General features: G+C 45.9%; 1 protein-coding gene across 6 annotated transcripts in view; it reads right to left on the reverse strand.

Annotated features, from left to right (window-relative positions):
• The window catches only part of LOC125323126, a 77,391-nt gene that overhangs the window by 15,247 nt on the left and 39,776 nt on the right, over nt 1–22,368 (reverse strand). For 3 of the 6 annotated variants that reach the window (XM_048297748.1, XM_048297746.1, XM_048297745.1), the window contains one exon: nt 1,706–1,759. The exons of 1 other annotated variant lie outside the window; for it this stretch is intronic. In XM_048297748.1, the coding sequence (XP_048153705.1) occupies nt 1,706–1,759 (54 nt within the window). Of the gene's footprint in view, nt 1–1,705; nt 1,760–13,109; nt 13,209–22,368 lie in introns of those variants that run through there. 2 more of the 6 variants (XM_048297747.1, XM_048297750.1) reach the window with 2 other exon arrangements.

Genomic DNA, 22,368 nt, shown 5'->3' on the forward strand with positions numbered 1-22,368 from the left:
TGCTGGAGACAGGATTGAAGAGCCCTGGCAGAAGGCATACGAGAAGTCAGAAAAATACCACCCCCAGCTCTGCACAAGGCTCTAGCCAGCTCTACCTGCTCCTCCTCCTCTCAGATACCAAATTCATTTCCAGAGCAGTGATGGGCAAGGGCATCCAACAGCGTGCTTATCAACAGCTTCTGGGTGCACAAAGGCATCATTCGTACTGCCTGCTGGGCAAGGTAAAAACCTTGAAAGGATCCAGGTCTGTCATCCATCCCTCTTGCAAGGCCATAAAAATACTGCAGTGAAAATAGCAGCTTTATCATGAAGGATGTTTGTTTTCTTCACCCTAATCTTTTTTTGCCTGTGTATCACAAACATGGAGGATCATGGGGGGAGGTACACCTGCTTTGGTGACAACATGCAAGGTCACAAGCAAACAGAATCATAGAATGTTTTGCGTTGGAAGGGACCTTCAAGATCATCCAGTTCCAACCCTCTGCCATGACAGGGACACCTTCCACTAGACCAAGTTGCTCAGAGCCCCATCCAACCTGGCCACAATTCTTCTTCCAGAGATGGGGAAGCCACAATTTCTCTGGGCAATCTGTTCCAGTGCATCCATCACCCTCACTGTAAAGAATTTCTTCACAAAGTCTAATCTAAATCTACTGTCCTTCAGCTTAAAGCCATTCCCCCTTGTTCCAGCACTACACACCCTTGTGAAAAGTCCCTCTCCAGCTCACCTGTAGCCCCCTTTAGGTACTGGAAGGTGATTTAAGGTCTCCTAGGAGCCTTATCTTCTCCAGGCAGAGCAGCCCCTGCTTTCTCAGCCTGTCTTTGTAGGGAAGGTGCTCCAGCCCTCTTAACAATTCCATGGCCTTCCTCTGGACTTACTCCAACAGTTCCATGTCTTTCTTCTGTCGGGGACTCCAGAGCTGGATGCAGCACTCCAGGTGGGATCTCCCCAGAGCAGAGTAGAGGGGAAGAATCACCTCCCTCAACCTACTTGTCACACTTCTTTTTGATTCAGCCCAGGATGCATCTCTCACAGCACCATACAGCATTGACCAAAAGAAAGGCAAGGTACCCACAAAGGACGCAGGGGTTGGCTGATGAGTCAGGGAACAGGCTGCTAAAGACAAAACTCTCAGAGGTGCAGGCAAAAATCTACAAGGATGAGACCTGAGCACACCTGATAGGGATGCAGGCTGTTAAGCACAGAGATGCTTGGGACACTGCAGCATCATCCCAGCTAAAAAGCCATCTGAGCAATGCAGCTCTTATCTGCCATCACCCAGTCCCATATCCCATCTGGTTCTGCAAACACCAGTGCACCATGCAGGTATAGTCCTGTTTCCCCAGCTTTTTACCAGGCCTCTCACCCCTACCAGACACCACTTGGTCAAGAAGGATCCAGATGACACCCTACAGGACAGCTATGCTGTATGAGCTCATAGCATGGGATGTAGGCTTTTACTCCAAGGAAGCTTTAAAACCACAGTCTCCAAAATGGAAAAGACCATGTATTATGAGTCTTGTCAGCACCTAACCTAAATTGCAACTACATTCTATACTCCACAGTAGCAACTTTTGTAATGCAGCTGATCAAGCCACAGGAAATCTCCAGAAATCATCTTCTGGACACAGATGTTCAGTGAGAATCACCACATTAGGAATATGTGGAAAGACAAAGGAACCGCACCGGAAAAGAGCAACTTACATGAATTTTAATTACTCTAGTCTTCGCTCCACAATTCTTCTTGAGCAGCATCTTCTGAAAGAGAAGTAGAATCCAGGGATTAGTAGAAATACCATGAAGGAATAGAAAGAGGGATATTGTAAGGAGTCTCTTTTCATCAACATTTCATTAAAACAAGATGGATGGATGGTTAAGTGAGATATGAAAGATTAAGAATTACCAAAGGCGGACAGCAAGTAATCATCCTAATCTGAGACTGTCTCACACAGCCTGCACAGAGTCCTCTGGCAGGGGCTGATACCCTGGGTTTTGAAAGAATATACAAAAGATTTCACAAGGAAAGAGATGGAACAACTGCCTGAAAGGAAGTTTCTTCTTAATTTCCGTCAATTACTGGTTAGACTTTACCCTGAAGCAGGTGAATTTATCTTCCTTTACAAAGGAGAAAATAGATTATTTCATGTAAATGTGGATGTTCCCATTATTTAACAGATATTTTCATTATGCTTATTTATTCAGAATTTTAAAAAAACAAGGTAAAAGCACCTGCCTGCAGTCCTAAATCTCTTTGCCATATACTGCAAGAGTCATTAAAGTTGTCATAACCTGAACCACACAATTTAGCAAACAGGACATACTCAAACCAGCAATTATTCTGGGAAATTACAGAAATAAACGGGTGAGTTGAAGCTCTATCCCAGTTTTGAGGCAGTGTTTTGAAAGCTGGAGAATGAATAAAATCATTCTTTCCCCTCAAAAAATTGTCACAAAACAACTCCCAAGTGGAAAAACAAGGCTTCAAGAGAACAGTTCCTCCATTTTAAAAATTACTTCAATTACATTTTTCGTACTGAAAAACCTGGTGAGGGAGGCATGTCAGGAAGAAACTTCTCCATCAGCTTTTGAAAGAAAGAAAAGATTTTCCCAGCTCCTGTTTTTAACACTTCTCCAGTTGGAAAGCTGTGTGAAGTATGGGAAAACACTCCCCACACTCACATGCTTTTGCAAAGCAACTGAAGTGTTTTTCAGATGAAGTTCCTAAAGAGTGTAGAAAGACATCCCACCATTTTACCAATATGAGTGGTAAATAGCAAGACTTTTCTGTTTTCTCTCTTTGTTTGTTGTCTTTCTGCTTTCTCTAGCACAAAGCAAGACAAAAGCAACTCAGTACAGGGAGCCTTGGAAACTCAAAAAGCTTAAAAAATCCAAACATACAAACAACCTCCAAAAAAATTCAGATGAAAAAGCACCACCCCAAAATTGAAGTCAGCACTTAGGTGAAAGTATTTATTCTTTTTCCAGTAGAAAGTACTGCTGGGAGGTGGGAAGAAGTCCCATTCCTCCACCGCCCTCTGTCACTCTACATCCCATAAGCACGTCTTTGCAGTCCCAATCCACATTACTACCCAAAACTTGGAGAGGGAGTTAGCGATCCACCCAGCATTTCTACACACATCAGCCTCTTTGATCTAAAATCCAGAACTTGGCACACTCACACCCCACTCTGAAACTTTCACATGAGTAGTTTGGGGCTCAAGGACAGCATATTTCACTATCCAAGCCTGCATGGGGAAGAAGGGAGGTGCTGCAAGGATTTCGAGCTTTTACTGTTAATCCTTTAGCAGGTGAATCCTATTGTTGTCTCCATTATTCAAAGGGCTCAACAGGAGCCATGCCGGATTGCTCTGTCCCCAGGTCTGACCTGGCAGCACAGCTCCAAGGTTTCTAACCTAAAAGGACCCTACCAGTCTTTGCACTAACCAGGTAGGAGCAACAAAAGGAACTGCTGAACTGAACTAGTCCAGCCCAAGGCTGTCCAACTGAACAAGTAATCCTCTGGGAATTCCTATAAAGTATTGCAGGACTTGATTCCCAGGCAGGCTGCAAGGCAGCTACTGTAAGGCTGGTATTTACTGTGAGGTCACTGCCTTTCTTGAGACCCCCACAACCACACAGTGAAAAAGACAGAGAAGGAAGGAGACCTTGGTAGGGCTCACAAAACCCAGGGTGCAGGGAAGGGCAAAGTGAGGAGCTGTGAGGTCTTGCAAAGTTGTGGTCTCTCCTTAAGCTTTTCTTCCAGCTGCTGTGAAATGCGGGTGGGTGGGTGGGATGAGGAAGGGCAGGCTAGATAGCTCAAGCCACAAGCCCACTGGTGGGATAAAATGTGCGAGACACAGTCAGGTTGAGCAATGGAAGTGAGAATCAGGACTTGTGATTTTGAGCCCCATCCCTTAGGGGAAGAATGCTGTTAGAGCAGAACTTATTCTGCAGCATCCCACTCGACCACAAGCTGCATGACTTCGGGTGAGAACCTCAGCTTCTCCAGGCTGCTGTAAAGCTGAGCTTTTTAGTGGTACTTGGCTGAACCCCCAGGATAAAGTGAGGCTGTGACACAAAATTCTACTGTCTCAGTAGCACCACTGAATCCTCTGCTGAAAGGGGAAAAACAGAGCTCTGTTGGCCAAGGAGCAAGTACAACATCTTCCAGTACAGTCCAGCGGGATGAAAAATGCCTAGCATGGTCACACCCACGGGACCCCCATGTTGCAGTGGGGATCCTGCAACACGCATATATCAAACCAGGAGTCCCGTGGAAAGGAAATATATATGGACAGACAGATTCTTGCTAGCTGTTTCAGAGATGTTTATTTCTCCAGCCGCATGGCCGGGGCTCTGCCCAGGAACTGTTCCAGTCACGGGACCAAGGGTCCTTCTGCCCGCGCAGGGAACACAAACCAACCAATGGGAACGAGGCTGAGCAGGGGCAGGGAAGCCCCGTGTCTGTGCCCTCAGGGCCCCCTCTCCCAGGGCTACACGGCAGGGGAGGGACCCCAACACCTCACCCGTTTTATTTTAATAAAAGGAGAATGAAAACAACTGGATAAACATAACAAGAACAGTTTCAAAACAAAACAAGCCACCCTCCTGAGTCTTTAAATGTCCAAACAGATTCTGTGGAACATCTTAGGGCTGACAGAAGGGAGACAGAACTCTGAGCATGCTTTGTGGGGAAACTGAGGCAGGAGAGGGTTTAACTTCTTCCCTCCCCCTTTTCATCCCCCACTCGGCATTGGAAAGGGATTTTTGGGGACACAATTGGCAAAAGCATGGTTTTGTGAGGGAAACCATGGATGAAAAAACGGATTGGGAATACACTGGGGGTAATAGGACATAGGGTAAAAGGGAAAGGTGGGATTAGGAAAGGGAAACTGTAGGGGGGGCTTACAATAGAGATACTGTCTAACATGACTACGATTTTTTGCATATATACTGCCTTTTACAGAAACACCATCAGGCCCAGTGACCTGCGATGCTTGTAACCCTTTTCTCCCTAGTACAATATTAAATTCCACCACCTCTCCATCTCCCAAGCTTGGGATGCATTTTTCAGGGTTATTCTTTTTAATAGCAGTTCTATGCACGAATATGTCTTGCTGGTTGTCACACCTTGTTATAAAACCATAATTTTGCTTAACATTATACCATTTTACTATCCCTAAGGTCTTAGTTACTATGATTTTTTCCTTTTTCCGAGTGGCTGCTGTTTTCTGTCTCGCTGCGTCTTTGCTCTCTCTTTCGGTCGCTCTCGTGGTGGAATTGTCGGGGCTGCTGGTGCCTGCGCGCTCTTCCCGGGGTCGCGTTCGGGGCCGCGCGGGCCGGGCCGGGCCGCGCCGCTCAGTTCTCCGTGCGTCGCCTCCTCTGGTCGCAGCTTCGCTGCCGATGCCGGGCGCTGCACCCACGTCTCGGCCGGGCCCCCGAGCGACGACCCCCCCGCGCCCTGCTCCAGCGCGCGTCTCGGCCCGGCGCGGCTCCGTTCCACCGCCATCGCCGCCAGCCGCCGCCCGCGTGCCGCCCCTCTCGGCCGGGCGTTCCCGGGGCTCGCTCCACCATGCGCTGCACGGGGCCATTCGGGCACCACCGGGTCCCGCCGCTCCTCGCTCCGCCACCGACACTGCGGCTTGCGTGGCTCCGCCCGCGCGCGGGAACTGCCTCGCTGCTGCTCGCAGAGCGCTCGGTGCACGTGGCCTGGGCCGCACGGTCCCTGCGCCAGGCTTCCCTTCGCCAGGACACAGCTGACATTGCTCAACAGTCTCGGTAACTAAATAATATTCACGAAAATATTCTTCCATCGGCATATATTTTGACTCCAGTATTAACTGTGTCCAAACGGTTTTCCAAAAGCCCTTGGTAAGAATTAAATCCCAAGAAACATAGAAAAAGTTCTTAAACAACCATGCCAGGAAGTGTTTCAGTTCTTTTTGAGCTTGAATCAAGCTAAAATTTACAAATCGTTGTTCAAGAATCATTTTAAGTTTAAGATAAATGTCCATATGCGGCTCTGAGAGCCAAGAGTCTTCCCACGGTTCCTCCATAGTTTAGATATGGAATAGCAAAGCAAAACCAAGAAGAGGAATCCAAAGTTTCCAGGGTTTACTCACACAAATCAGTCGCTTAGGGATCGGGGATCGTTCTGCCCGCAATTTTCCACCATTTGTTGCAGTGGGGATCCTGCAACACGCATATATCAAACCAGGAGTCCCATGGAAAGGAAATATATACGGACAGACAGATTCTTGCTAGCTGTTTCAGAGATGTTTATTTCTCCAGCCGCATGGCCGGAGCTCTGCCCAGGAACTGTTCCAGTCACGGGACCAAGGGTCCTTCTGCCCGCGCAGGGAACACAAACCAACCAATGGGAACGAGGCTGAGCAGGGGCAGGGAAGCCCCGTGTCTGTGCCCTCAGGGCCCCTCTCCCAGGGCTACACGGCAGGGGAGGGACCCCAACACCCCCATGACTTCATCAGGGCACAACAAAAGACATTATTTCCCCACTATAATCAGCAGAGGCAGCAAGATATTTACCCATCCTGGCCTTCTATTAAAATATATAGGGAGGAGCAACAGAGACAGAAATTACAAGATGACACCAAAGACTGAATGAAAGGCTTGTAGGTAGGTGGACAACCAGCCAGACTCTTCAGAGAAATTCAAGTGCTCAACTGTATCCCAAGTCCTACTCTTCTGGCAGAAAACAGAAGTGATTTTTAGTGATGCTGTTGTGATAAGCTTTAATTATATGAGAATCTTACCACTATTTACGCTACTGCTGCGGTTTGCAAAGATTTCATTGTGCAGCAAGACCAAGATACCCTACATAACAATTTTTGTTCCTCTTGTGCTTCCTTTTTGTTCCTGGCGTTCCTCTTGATGGACTTAGTAGAGAAATAAAAACATGACATCCCCTCATCCACAGGGTGTTAAACTGGACCATAAACCTCAGCATGGGAAGCTCTCTGGAACTGCTAGGTTCTCATATTTCCACTTAGACTGAAAGCAGAGCAAGACCACTTGTGCTGCACTCTCAGAGCTTTCAGGTCCCACATCATAGTAAGGTCCAAAACAGAGAGAGGGAGAGAGAGAGAGCAAGCCAGCCACATGATCCTGCAAGCTGAGAATGAATACATGGAAGGCCAGTTATCAAATGCTATTCTATTTAATCAAATTGCTTCCACCTCACTAGCAGCCACACGCTTTCTGCACCCAGCACAGTAAAGCCATGCTTTACAAAAAGTAAGTCAAGCCATCTTTGAATGGTTTTCCATCCCTCAGCTTTCCCTTTCCTTGCCAAACCTGAGTGCAGACTTTCGGACAGGGAAGCTAAAATGCAGTGATGCCTAGCAACAGCCAGGGACTTTCCACGGCAGCCTCTCCTCATCCTCCCTCTGGAGACCTCCACGTCACAAGCCAACCACGAGATGCAGCAACTCATTAACTCTTATTTACACAGATACAAGGCAGAGCTGAAATAACATTTATTTGGCTACATGACTTGCAGTTGCCTAAAGCAGGGGAAATGGCCTATAAGGAAGGTGACATATTCAGTTTAGTAACTCTGGGATCATTCCTAACTACTAGACCAATGTAAAAGTGCACTTTTATTTCCTTGAGCTATTTTCTGGGAGTTATGACAATGAGCAGAGCAGAGATTTCTCAAAGGTCATGGAGGATATTAGTAGCAGAGCTGAAAATAAAACCATAGGGTATAGTTTCCAAAACTTTCTTCCACCTGCAGAAAATTGAATGCAAGAGGCAGTGTCCCTATTTCAATTAAAAAATCTTTCCTGCTGGTCTCTGACAGAACTGCTGGCATCAGAGCTGAAACATACAGCTTAGGAGCACTATTATTTGCATGAAGGGAAGTTTATTTTGCTATCTACTGTGACTTCTACTAAAAGGAGGAAATGACATGACTAAGGAAATGTTAAAGCCTTTTTGAGGACACAACAGTTATGCCTCACTCTAAAAGCAAAGCTGAATTGAAACATTTCAGGGTTAATCCTCCAGAAAGCAGCAGCATCAGTTCAGCCCAAGAACCCGCCCACCAATCTCACCTCCTGCTCATAACCCAGAGACTCTCTCAGTCCTGGGCCTGGATTCAAAAGGAAGTTGCAAGGACTGGAAATAATAGAGTCACATATTCACCAAATGAAATGTGGTAATGAACCCCTGATCAGCCACACACGTGGCTTTGCTGCACATCACTGCCACATCAAAATACCCCCAATTAGAGCAGAGATGAGCCACCAGCCCTGCTTCTCTTTGAGCACAGCTCTCCAGTCCAGCCTTGCTTCAGCAAGTATCTCCAACTGCTTAAGCAGCAGTACTCCAAGTCCTCTAACACTGACTTGAGCAGTTCTGAACTCACCCAGAAGGAAATGGTGAATGCCTGCATCTGCTTATGCACAAAAGCTACCATAGAACTATTCTATACAAACTGCACCATCCAGATGACTGTAATATATATTAACAATCAAAATACAGGCATTCTGAATGCAAGATCACTCTAGGAATAGTGATATCCCCAAGATGAATGAATTTATGTCACACTGCTGCAACAGTTCAAAACTAAGTATTTAAACCTCTGTCAATGCACAGTTTAAAGACAGGCATCACAACTTAATTTTCAAATGTATACGAGTTTGAACAAACTCTTAAACCAGCATACAATGCAAAATATTTTACATTCATATATATTAATAAACACATTTCATCTTACATCTGCTTTTTATATATAAATTTTTGGTTGTAGAATAGTTTCATTTTCACTACCTCCACAAGACAGAGCAATTCTTTTGTCCATTAGTGTTTGGGGGGGGGGGTTAATTTCTATTATTTATTTTATTATCTAATTTAACTAATTTATTATTAGTTTTAAACCTAAGGGCCTGTCCAGAGTTGGATGCAGTTTAACTATTACTGGTTTTTTCAGACTAGTTTAGTCTATTTCATGCAAGAGAGCACAGGCACTCTCAGTTTCCCAACATAACTCATTATTTAATGACACACTTCATCAAATGCTACATACTGATATACAATCAGCTTGTTACAATTTAAGAATGCTGCAGGGATTTTCACTTGCTTAATGAAAGAGATTTCAAAATTAAAAAAAAAATCTGTATTCAATAACTGTGCTGTGATTTGACTCAAAGATCAGACTTTCCAGAGACCAGCAAGCAGGACAGAAGTCTGCCTTTCTTTAGTTTTGCTTATGACCCTCCACAGGACAAGTGCACTTTAAAGGTAGGGACATTTCTGTTTCTTGTTGACATCTTAAGGCTCTTGACAGGCTACAAAGTTTTTAAGAAAAAGCCTCCTCAGCTCTATAACCCCTGTTTTACTTCCATGCTGTTAACCCTACCAGACAGCTTCCCAGTTGTCCAGTCTTTTAGGAACAAGAAGGCAGACCAAGCTTGAATGGCTAGCACAGAAACAGAGAAGCAGACTGATGATGTTGCTTGCTTTGTTCAAAAAAAATAAAAAAAGAACTGAAAGAAGAAACAGTACAGTGTGAGGAGCAATTGCACTCTAAGTCACAGCAGAGGGCTGATGAAAAGGGAAAAACCATGCCCAGTGATGCAATGTGCACAGAGAAAATTGCCTCACAGCAAGGCAGGGAGGCAGCTTCATGGCCCATTAAGCAGAGGATTGAAAGGGCCGCAATAAGACACATCTTGGGACAGTGAAGTGGATGCTGGTGCAGAGGCAATGCCTACATGTGAGCTCCAGCCCGATGCCAATCCCATTACACACAGTGAGCCAGCCAGGGAAGCATGGCCCTATGGCCCTCCTCCCCTGGGGAGGCATTTCAGAGCAAAGGGCCTGCCCCATCTCCTTTCCTAACAGCCCTCAGAGACAGGTTTGGGCCAGGAGAACAGCTTTTCCCACCAGCCAGCTGCTGCTGAGAGCCTGTCCCCTGCCCCAGCACTGCTGGGGCGGGAGAGCATGCAGAGGGTTAAGGCGCGGGGCAGGGGTGCAGCTGCAGCACAGTGGGCAGATGAGGCCAGGGGCTGCACAGAGTGGCCATTGTGCGGCACACTGCGGCTGCAGGCTTCTGCTTGACCGGGTGCCACCTCCGTCCCACCGCGTGGCACCATGACAGCCCAGGGGCTGCAGGGCGGGAGGCCCACAGCTGCTACCCACCGGAGCGGGCAGGCACATGCGGGCAAACCAGCAGCAGCCTCACACTACTGATGAAGCAGAGGATTCCAACAAGGCCCTTTTTAGAGCACAGGCTGAGTTAAAGGAAGGGGATCGGCTACCCCCAAAGGCAGTGCTTGCAGAGGCCAGATGTGAAAGCCCAGCAAGGCCCCAGCCAGAGTTCAGTAGCAAGGTGGAAGCTTTCAGTGTTTTCCCAACCCAACAGCTCTGTGCACCTTCAGGCTTAAACATCACAGCCCAGTGTCTTCTGCTTCAGAGAAATCCTCCACCCAGGAGAGCAGTACTTCATGCCCACGTGGCAGGGCACAAGGGAACAGAGCCATGGTTCCTGTCCTTTTGCCAACACAGTGTTGGGTTTTATACAAGGGGCAAAGCCAGGTCTGCCCTCCCAATTTATTGGGGAGGATTTGTTTATTATTAGGAGAATTTATTATTTAGGAGAATAACCAGTAAAAAAATTTTAAAGCTATTTTGTATGTTGATTTTGGACTGGCTTTTTTAATTCCTTGGCACTGAGTAGTGCTGCTAGGACATGGGCATCATCTCTCAGCCCTTCAGTACAAAAACTGTACAGAAAAGAAAAGTAAGTCACAGGCTCCTCCTTACTGCTTTTAAGCTGAAGCAACTCCAGCCGACACTAACCACCATCCAGGCTCAGGCTCCCAGGCACACGACTTAAAGTGGCAGACAAACCAGGGGGCCAAGCCTTCCTAGCAGTCACCTGAGGGTATTCTGCATTTGCATCACCAGGGATGCCCTGTGCTAGGGGAACACCCACTGTCTGGGCCCAGGCGTGCAACGCCACTATCCAGTACATCCATGTACCAGACACAGACACAAGCTCCCTGCCCAGCCCCTGAAGCAGCACAGCAACAGGAAGGCTATAGTTCAGCCACAGCTTTAAATTACAATTATCATCAGTCACAGCCTCCAGACGTCTCCATCAGAAGTTAAACAGCCTCACAGCATTTTAAAATACAGGCTAACTCAAATGGTTTGGCCAACAGTCCCCTGCCACAAAAACAAACCCCAGCATCCAAACACTAAGCTGTGGTGATACTGTGGAACATCCTGAAAAGCCTCTGAACTCTTTTGAAAGTTATTTCTAGTTAATATTCAGTTGAATTAGTCATTCATGCTTTTTTTGCCACATTTCTCCTCAGTCCATCTGCAGTTTCTTCAAAACATCAGCACATTTGGTCTCTTAACATTGTCATAAAGGGCTCCCATCTCTATCAAGATGGGAGTCTCAGTTACGCAGGCAGCACCTCTGCCAGCAAGGGCCAAAAATCCACAGCCTCCATAAAATGTAAACACTGACAACTTAGTGTATCTGGACAGTGCAGCAGAGGAAATACTGATTACTAAGTGATCATTGAGAACAAATTCAAATTAAAAAAAGCCAGGCAAGGCCTTACAACAAAAGATGTACTGCAAGGACTTGCACAGCATCACACAGTCAGCAAACAGTGCACCATGAAAACCAAAACAAAGTCATTCCTGTGGTCACCAAAATCCTTTTTAACACAGTGTCTTTAATCACCTCATTTTGTGCACTTCTGGGAGGGGCTCAGCTGTCACTGCTAAAGAGAAATGGTGAGAGCCTACAGCAAATACAAACTGGAAGAACAGCAAGTCAGTCTCACCAGTAACTGCTCTCTAAATAAGCACAGCCCAGTTGCACTGCAGTCCAGAAAGGCGATGTGTAAGTGATCACTGCAGAGTAGCACCAGGCTGCTGGGCTTGGTCAATGCCTGCTACAGTAGAGAGTGAGCTGAAGTCTGGCCAGCAAGGTCTGCCACCTGGCAGAACATCTGAATTCCCACTATTCCCAAGGCCCAGAGAACAGATTAAGTTATTCAAATTACAGGCTGCTTTTTGAAGTTTTCCCTGCATATCACACTAGAGCCACAGCTAACATAAATACAGCTACCTACTCACACAGTTGTGGTCTAAGCAAACAGACTGACTGCCTGTCTGTAGGTGACTGGTTTTCTACTGCTCCTCTGTCTCCTTTGTGGCATACAGTTTCCAAATATACTCTGGATCTGTACAGAAGCCCTGCCCCTTTAGAAACAGATAAAGTGGGCCATATTTGCCCTGGCACTTTTACCACTAGCCCTTTGATTGGAATTTGGGGATGGAGGAAGTGAACACACTCTATGGAGCATCTCTGGCTCAGCAGCCACTTTCCCTGCTGGTCTGGCAGAGTCTGAGTCTGCTGATCTGCAGGGTACATCAGATGGTTCATCTATTCACTCTATGCCAACCCCAAATCTCTCACTGAGTTTTCTTTGAGGCCTGGAAAAAACGCAAAGCTCCATTTGTGCAGGAAATAGACCTGACCAAAAACTCCAGCACCTGTGGAGCAACAAAAATGTAAAGAAAGGGCAGGATTCATTAATTCCCTATCACTCATCTGCACATGCCAAAGTTACCAAAGTTCAAATGTTGGGCTTGCCCCTCCTGCTCACTAGAGTCTGTGAAGGGAGGAGGGGTGCAAAGGGACAGGGGGGTCTAGTTTCACAGCTGGCAGGCATGGTAGCAGCTCCTGAGAAAAAGCTTACAAAGCTTTTAATTCAGGGCAGCCAACATGACTGTTTCCTCCCTTCCTTCCTGGCCTTGGCTCCAAAGTTGTCCACAGGGAATGTCCAGTCTAGTCTAACATATCATCTGATGTCTCTATAGTTTATCTCACTTCTAACTGAAGCCTTGGCTCGGACATGACTCCAAAGCCCTCCCTCCCCATGGACTTTTGCTTCAGGCAGAGCTAGGGCAGAAGGCACACTGCCTCCTGCAGCTTTATCCCATTCCCCTCACCACTGCTGCTGCAGCACGTGGGAGCTGGCAGCGCTGGGGGCTTTAAACAAGCAGCCCCAGACTCTTCCACCACTTACTGTTTAGATGCTGTCCCCAAGTGCCCCAAGAAGGGGTTAAGACATCAACGCAAGTCAGGCAGTAAACACAGTTCCCCTTTAAGCAAGGAGATACAGAGAGAGCTCTGAAAGTCACACAGATGTATACCCTGGGAAAGAAGATGAAAATACTAAAATCACTGAAAGGTACCAACTCTTGTCATCTGTGATGTTACAGGGACATGGAGAGGAAGAGAATCCACAGATGGCTGCTCCAAACCCAGAGGACATAGGGGCAAAAGTGTGTGCCTTTACACTATCCTTGGGTAACTGAAAAAACAACAAGACATTCCAAATGCTCTGTGCAAGCCACAGGGCCTCATGCACACCAGCCACAAAGTGAACAGCCAAGCATGTGGAAAACCAGATTTCCAGAAGAGACTCACACAGGTTTGCCACATGAAAGGATAGATGTATGTGTGGATGGCAAAAGGAAAAATAGGCCAAAACGACCAGCTCAAAACGGTTTCAAGTCTAGATTTTTAAGCCAATTTCTTCCTGGTTTTGACACAACTAGAATATTTTAGATATTCATATGAAGTATTTATGTTAAAAAGTAAAAATTCTTGGACCTGAATGCCTGTTTGTCAGCCCAAAACCCTGCCCTGAAGTTTACACTAGGAACTTTTCAGGAGGTATAAAACACTAAAAAGATCTACCTAATCCACCACAGAAAACATCCAGTGGAGATCAGTGGGTTTCTCTGAGGAGAACCTGGAATATGTACCTTTTCATCAGATTTTTAGCCAGAGGATTGGTCTTAGAGGAGCTTCTCAAAAATAGGGCAACATGAGGTATACTCATTGCTCTAAATGAAGAAAGGATTTGTCAGTGGCCTGGATCTTCACAACAGAAACCTCAAAAGGTGGCTCTGAATTGCCTCCCACGCTCTCCAGCTGAGTGCAAAGGACATCACTCTGTGGGAACCCTTGCTTTGGGTTCATCTGGTGCTGCTGGGAGCACTTACAAGTGGAACTTAAAGCAGAAAACACATAAGGTCACGTCTTCAGATGAGAACTTGGATTCATGGACAGTGGGGAAACTTTGAAAAAGCCAAATGCGGACTGACTACATGAACAGCTTTGGAAAGCCAAAACAAGCCTGTCTTAAATAAAGACGCAAACATCTCAAGTTGTGGGGCTTGCTTGGGCTCTGAACACAGGGCAACAGAATCCCTCTCCTTCTCCTCCCAAGACACACACACGTATCATGTCTGCACTGCCCTGCAAAATATTTGAGCATATTCTCCTTTCACATGACTATGCCTGTTTTGGAAATCTCTTGTGTTTGCATGAGCACATGAAAATAAACAAATACTATATTAGAAACTGGAGACCAGAAGATGATTAACAAACCCAAGATACCATTTTTTGCCTACAAATAGACATCCATGAAATGGGAGTATAACAACACTAATCACCACAGAGAGAAATGATGATGTAAGCCAACTGTTCCCACATTCCCCACCCAATCACCTACTTGTCTCCCTGCTCCTCTTCCCTAGTGAACACTGCTTACGCTTTAGTGGCAAGGGAACATGCTGAAGCAGCTAGTCAGCTAATAGGATAAAGGCCTCTTACTCCAGGGAGCTAATCCATTTATGTAGAACATAACTAATGACTGCGCTTGGAGAATGCTCTCCCATGCCCATATGCAGCAGTGCCTGCCCACACGTGCCTCACAGCACAACCCTGTATAGCCCACAGAGCCTTGCTCAGGTGGTGCTTGAGTGTTTAAACTCAGAACCTGGGATGGGGTTCAACCTACCAATTTTGAAAGGGCTGGCCTAGGCCTGTACCCATGTGAACAGCTTGCAAATACTTCAGAGGAGCCAGTATCTCCTGCCTGGCGTGCTGTCCTTCCTCTGAAGTAGGCATACAGTTCCCTTCAGCACTGCTGATCAGCACTTGCAGATTCTAATACCATTTTGCATCCCTTCATTCACATCCTCACAGCTGCACAAGGCTTGAGATGGCGTAGAGCTGGTCCAGAGAACCATCCCCAGCGCAAGAATACAACCAATTCAGCAATCAGGGCTTTTCCCTGGACACTTCAATGAGCTTAGTGAGCTTCAGCATCTCTACTTGTCCATAGGTACCAGCACAGGATACACATTACTCCTGCCAACTTTTTAAAATTCCCATGTGAGGGCAGTGACGTACCATCAAAACCAGAAGCAGATCATTGCCCTTCTGAACAGGTTAGCAGGGTACAGCAACCCTCAGAGCTGTGCATGAAGTACTTGTTGGAGAACTGCTGCCCTCAAGCATGCCACTCCACTGTCTGCATCAAGATCCACTTTCCAAACAGTTAGAAATACACCATCAACTCAATAGCTTGCAAGATCCGTATCAGAGCCTGTATAACACCAGTGTTCATAACACAGGCATCAATTTTAATGCACAAATCATTTCAGTGTTTCCTTCTTTCAGCTCAGGATTTTGGCCCATCTCACACTTAGAAAATGGTCATGCCCTAAGACCAAGAGTTCTCCTTTACTCACTACACTGCAGAAGGGCAAAAGCTCATATTAACTCATTAAAAATAGACCAGAATGTCCCAAGGCCAAGTTCATTAGGATCTCCTGTGCAGATAAAGGTTGATAACAAGAGCAAGTTTATTCATTATATGAATAGTTTTGAGGGTGTTTGAATTATTTGGACACTTGCATTTGGAAAGCAAATGAAACAGTGCCTCAACTCAGTACAGAGTTTTATACAGCAGACTGAGCGACAAGTCTCACAGTTGGCAGCAGTAGTTACAGCTGCTTTCTACCTCTAACCCTACCAGCAGCCCCATCATGAGGCAGCAATCTGATTTTTTTTCAGCCTCTTGTGGTTTACCGTTTCACTCAGCTCTAGAGAGAGTCCCTAGACTGTTTAGCATAACTGCCCATAGTAAGAGTCTGCAAAATGCAAACGGGATGAACTAGCACAGCAAAAATACCTTTCACATTTCTTGTAGCAGTCAGCCTTGAATAGAACATTGGTGTATTATGAAAGAAAAGATACAAGAATACTAAAATAGTTGTACTATAAATCTTAGAAAATATTTTCCAAGAGCACCACTTCCAGTGCTCATAATTGCACTCTTTCCGCTAACAATAATTAGAAACTAATAGGGTTGGTTGTGTTATTCAGAGGATGACAAGAAATTATATTAAGTTAAAAATTAGTTAAGAGCTTGATTGGATAGCACACCAAATTCAGTACTACAATGAAAATAAACATACCATTAATTCACTGTCCTATTTCCACCAGAGATCTGAAAAAAGCACTGCATCTTAGATTAAGACTTACTTTAAAGTATGCTCAATATACGGTCTTATCATCCAGGCAGGTACACCATGTTCTTGTGTGAGGTTTGTCTGTCTTTCCTGCACATACAGCAAACAGTACCAGTAACAAACTTTCCTGAACAAACTCAGGGCATTCCCTGACCTATGGAGGTTCCCCCAGCTGCAAACCACATCACTTGAAACATAGCAAGGAACAGGTTTACAGAAAAATCAGGCATCTGATGAGCTCTATTTTAAAGATATTTCTACTCATACTAGGAACTACACAGGTCCACTAGATTTGCAATTTGGAAAATGATTTTTTAAAAACTGTTCCTTGTTTCTTAATTATAATATGCCCCCATACCATCATGGCAGAGCCTATAGGACTGTTTGATGAGCCTCTGAAATGATTGGAAAGATAGGGAGTTTCTAAAGCCTCTACAAGTAGACAAATTTTTATTTTGTTTATGCTGTCAAAAGGAGCATGCTCACAATAAAATTGCAAAGTAACTTGCAAAGCATTTTAGGGTTTTATCCTTTGCACAGCTATCAACCTTTTTTTTTATAAACAAACACGTGAAGGTGAACTTACAGCTGGCAAGGATATGCCGGAATTTTAAAGCACAAGCGTGTTTTTGAATTAAAAATACAATTTATCCTAGTATAGACTTGACCACAGACTTCATTTACATTAAGTTTCCAACATTCTAGACCAAGTTCAGTTTTGCAAATTCATTCCTATGAAAACTGCTTTGCAGAAGCAGTCAAAGTCCAGCAGGAAACCAAAAAGATTATTTACAATGAGGAAAACCAGCAAGTTTCATAGAGTTTCTCTTAAGTGTCTTCATTTGTGCTTTTTTTTTTTTTTTTCAATTTACCTGTGGTACCAGGACACTTATGTTTTTGAAACCTTTAATTTAGAAAAAATGTTGTTACATGGTTTTTTGGCTTGAAGAGGGAGGGTTGGTCTCTCCCTTATTGGTCATCATTTCTTCAAAACAAATTGCAGCTCAACAAGAAGCATATCTGGGCTCACAGCTCTGGAGAAGGGCAGGGAGTTTTACATGTGAATCTGCTCTGGTTTAACTCAAGTCTCCATCTACATGAGAAGTAGATGCCTCTATTGAGTGCCTCCTCCTGTGAGATGAGCTGTGGACCAATGCCCAAAACTCCCATTGACATCAACAGGCTGAAAGAAAGCACGAGCAGAGCCCAGCAGTGCGGTTCTCATGTGAGCCAACAATGGAGAGGCTATTCAGAGCTAAGGCAGAAAATCAGAGCTAAACCCCAGTCCATGCCAAGGACAGCTGTGTTGTTGACAGCCAGGCTGGCTATTCTACCACTCCAAAGCTTGTCTCAAAAACAGCATTTCCTGGAGTGTTTACTCTAGTCACGGGCCTTAAAAGCTCAGCCAGCTTCTGCCTATTGAGCAGTAATGGCTGCTGCATTTTCAAGACTCAGACACGCCCTGGACAAGCTGCTTGCTCTCCGTCTGTGGTGACAAACTGGAGCACAAACACCCGGCATTAATAGTTAATCAGCACCATCACACGGCTGTCCTGTTCCTGCTGTTACCAAACTCACACTACCTCCTCCCTCCTTCCTTCTCACTCCCAGGCAGTGCCTCATGGGAGGCTGCAGGGTGCAAAGCACACCCATGTCACCTCTCAGACGCCAGTGCCAAGCCATGCTGGGCAAGGAAGGTGTCCTGCTTCACAGATACAGCACTAAGCAATGCCAGGGAAAAGCTAAGGAAAAACAAGCTCTTGTTTTCCATTCCCTCCTACCATCTCTTCTGTATAGTGCTTTGAACAAGTCTCTAACTTGAACTCTAAGCAATAGCAGCCCGTTATCTTGTGGCTGCTGAATTCTAAGGGAATTCAGTGCTTAGTGGTGGCAAAGTAGGAACAAAGAGGAAAAAACAAACCACTAATCTATCTCTACTGCTTACTTCAGTTTCTTAACCTATATAACACAGTCAGAAAAGCAAGCAGAAAACTGCTACCACCATCAGATGCCCTCCGGACTATATGAGGAATAACCACACTGGTTCTAAACAGCCATTCACCCTCTCCAGTTTCCTCAAGCCACTTCACCGGTCCTCCAAAGAACTAAACTGTAAGGCTCTCTCCTTTTCAGAAGTTGCTACCACAAGCAAAAGATGCAACTTATTATGCCTGAAGAGCGATCCATTCATCCACAGACCAAATACAACTTGGGCAGTGACAGCATATGGTGAAGCCGCCTGCAGACTCCTTCTCTCCCCAGGCAAGGATGAGATATTTGTATCACAGTGAGCCACATGCTACGGGAGGAGTGGGCAGGGAGAGGTATCTGGCCAATTCAACAGCCACACTGGGACCCAACCCAGGCACCCCTCTAGTCCAGACACACCAAGGTGAGGACAATCCAGCCCTATTGCAGAAGAGGAGAGCACTGTAGAGAAGGTCCTGACCTTCCCTTCCAAGCAGCATCTCCAAGCTGGTGTTTTTGAAAAATATACACAGGTTGCAGCAAAACTTCTTAATCTGTCAGGCCCTTGAGATTACTTGGGCTGAACTCAGGGACTGGAAAACAGCATGCCAGCATTATCCTCCTGCACTGTACTGTGTCAAAACAAGAAAGAAAATATCCTTCAGAAAACCCTATTGGAAAAGGACCTGCAGAAGTCAACACACAAGAGATAGAACACGCATATATTGCAGGATGGCCACCCTTGGGGATCAAACCCAGCACCCACTCTGTGACTGCCGCTCACCCCACATCCAATCACGTTTTAACCAGTTGTGTTGTTGCTGCAGTTAGGATCTCTCAGTTTTGCTGAATGATGTTTTCTGTGGCCAGCTGGCAGCCCACCATTAAACACTGCCAGTAGATATGGGAGACTGGGCTTTTCCTTCTATTAGTTCAGTAGGCATCATTCTGTGTGGTGCTCTGAGAGCAAAATGTTAGAGGTCAAAATCCCAACCTTGTCCATTCACATGCAGAGTTTCTGGAAGACACTTTCAGGTGGAAGTGCTTTAACTCCCTCCCAATTTGCTCCTCCCAGGCCTACCTAACCCTCAGAGTCAGATCAAGAGTTAAGTCCTACACAGCATCGCTCAGGACTGCTCCCTGAGTCACATCCCCAGGCCACATGCCAGTGGTGCCCATATGCCCATTTGATCTCCTCTCTTTGGTCTGCAGCCAAAGACTCAGCTCTAGTTTAATACCTTCTTACCAGGCTTTAGAGCTTTGAGGAAAAAAGAGAAAGACAGCAGAGTTGGGAAGGTAGTCAGCAAGCCTGCCAATCTAAATGATAAGCCCTTGGCTTTAACCTCAGGCTTATAATTTTCTGCCACTGGTGCCAGGTGCTATTATTGTCCCTCTGGGAATCTTAATACAACAGAAATACTCTCTCTAGCTCTGTCTCCACCATTCCTAACCTTCCTATTCCACAGATCTCTGCTGCCTTCAACATGTACTCTGTCAAACTTCAGCCACATCAAACTTCCTCCCCTCATCTTCCTTTTGCTCAACCAAGCTCTCTGGTGTTCTCCAAATGACCCTGACCAACCTAATCCCTGCTCTCTTTCATGATTTGCAGCAGCACCTCAAGGAACCACATTTCAGATGTCTCAGCAGATATTCTAGCTACCGGCTCACCCTCCCTTGGTAGTCCAAAATGGATACATTCGCAAACATGCAAGCTTCCAGGAAAAGGCAGCAAAATTACACAGCCACATACTCCAGGAAAAAGACTGGTAAGTATTTCCAGACAGAAGCTCATTTGTCCATCTCCCCCTTGAACTGCTGCCCCTTTGCATATGTTACAAAACCAGAACAAAAATGCAGAGACAAAACAAGGAGGGAAAACATCAAGGGAGAAGAACAGAAGCACTTGGCTCTAGGAATGGACAACACATTCTGTACCAGGGCTCACGCAACAGGAGAAGAGGTGCAAAGAGAGGTGTGTGCTCAGAATGAAAGTCTGCTAGCACACCTGAAAGGTGAACACAGTATCAAGAGATGCCATAGGGCACGGCAGAACTGGAGGGGACTTGCACTAAAATTAATTCTGTATTTCAACAATGTACAGAGAACACAGATCCTCATGGAGAAGCTGTTGACATAATGGCTGTATAACTTCCAGAGGGCCTTTGCAACCTCAACCACTCTGTGAGAATGCTCTAATGTCTGGAATACTGATTGATGCTGAGAGTTTAGGAACAGGACTAGATTATCCTGCCTGCCTTGCCTTTGGCATTTACAAGCTGGCAGCAAGATGAACTTTACCATCAGTGAAAAGAAGACATAGTCAACTTACTTGCCTCCTTCAGGAAAGAAGAGGAAATCATTATGCTTTCTAGGAAGCAGCTAGGACAAGTCCTACGTGGGTTACTGCTCTCTTACATTCCGATTCATCCAGCTGCAGCTGCACACAGGCACTTCCTAATGTTTTTGCATGAATTAGATAACCATCCAGGGAACACTTCTGACACACAGAGACAGAGGTATACTGCCTGGCAGTCATAATCACTTCCTTGGGGCTGGGTGGAGTTCCTCATGCCTTCCCCCACTATTGAGTCTCTCTCCACCTCCCAGACAGCACGCTTTCTCCCCACCCTCCTTCTCTCCACCACTGTCAGACTACCAATGTCTGATGTCAGCAAACTGGACATCAGCTGGCTGGCCTTGAGCCAGAGTCTTTAAAACAGAGATCAAACCACAGGAGAACATCTCAGCTCCTCCAAAGATGCAAATAACAAGACACCTCTAGCATGCCCCATCTCCCACTCATATGGTACAGGCTTAGGTCTAGACTCCCAGAGCCTCCTGCCAGGGAACTACATCCTTGCAGGCAAGCAGACCAGACAATCTCAATCATGTTCAGGCCTGAACTTCCTCATGCTAGGACTGCCTTGCAGCAGCCACACATAGCATTTGTTTGCTGGCCACTTCAGTGCCAAACACTGTCAGGGTTGAGACAGACAGGCACTTCTGTGCTGGAAGAACAGCTGCTGTAGCATATTTCTGGGGGTGAAAAATTAAAGTGAAATTGCAGGAGGTTACCAAAAGCAGAATTTCTCATTCTGTACTGATGCAATCAGTTTCTGCAACACTTTCTTTACTATGTTGCTTCAACAAGCCCAGGGACAAAGAACTGCTATGGCCCAACTTCCCACACCTGATTGACAAGTTCTGGTACTGGGCCCCTTAAGAAATGGTGTAAGCCATTTCCTCAGCACAGGCCCCTGAACTCCACTCAGGCACTCTGGAGAGTGAGGCCCAGGGCAGAGTCTGTGATGAAACTACCACCAGCACCAGCAGTAGATTTTCCGGCACCCTCTTGCCACAGAGAGAAGCTCAGATGGGCAAACAGATGGTAACAATTCCCAGGAACTGAAAAGGCCTGGATTCAAATGGGAGGCCAAGAGGTGAAAAGGACTCATGAGCTCACACATGGAAGCTATCTGGAAGCTATTTGTCAAGTCCTGGAGAGACAGGCAAGGGCAAAACCCAGCTGTGCTAAGGATATGGAAATCTCACCCTGGAGCCATTAGCAGCCCAAAGCCCAGACCCCAGTGCACCCAGGGTCACACACTGGGTCCTTGGTCACGTGTGGCAATTGCTGTTCTGTGGCCTCTGTGCAACCAGTATTGACTCAAAGGAAGTTTTTGGTGCTGATCACCCCACCAGTGCCCAGTCCAACCAAAATACCAGTATTCAACAATACAGCAGAAGGAAGGAGGTCTTGATATTACACAGCTAAGCCCAGATCAGGACTCTCATCAGGCACTATATCCAGGCCATTCCAGTGTCAAGTCAAGATGAAGTTCCACTCATCTGTCTTGCACTGAAACTACTCCCCCACCAAAGGGGGTGCAGAGCCTGCAACAAACAATCCATGTGTTAGCATGGGATGCATTTTCTCTTCTCTGATGGCCTTTTTCATCCTAGCATCTCAATGCATTTCAAAGAATGCACTAAGACTCCAAAAGAAAATAGTA

The sequence above is a fragment of the Corvus hawaiiensis genome, chromosome 3 (assembly GCF_020740725.1).
Source record: "Corvus hawaiiensis isolate bCorHaw1 chromosome 3, bCorHaw1.pri.cur, whole genome shotgun sequence".
Lineage (NCBI taxonomy): Eukaryota > Metazoa > Chordata > Aves > Passeriformes > Corvidae > Corvus > Corvus hawaiiensis.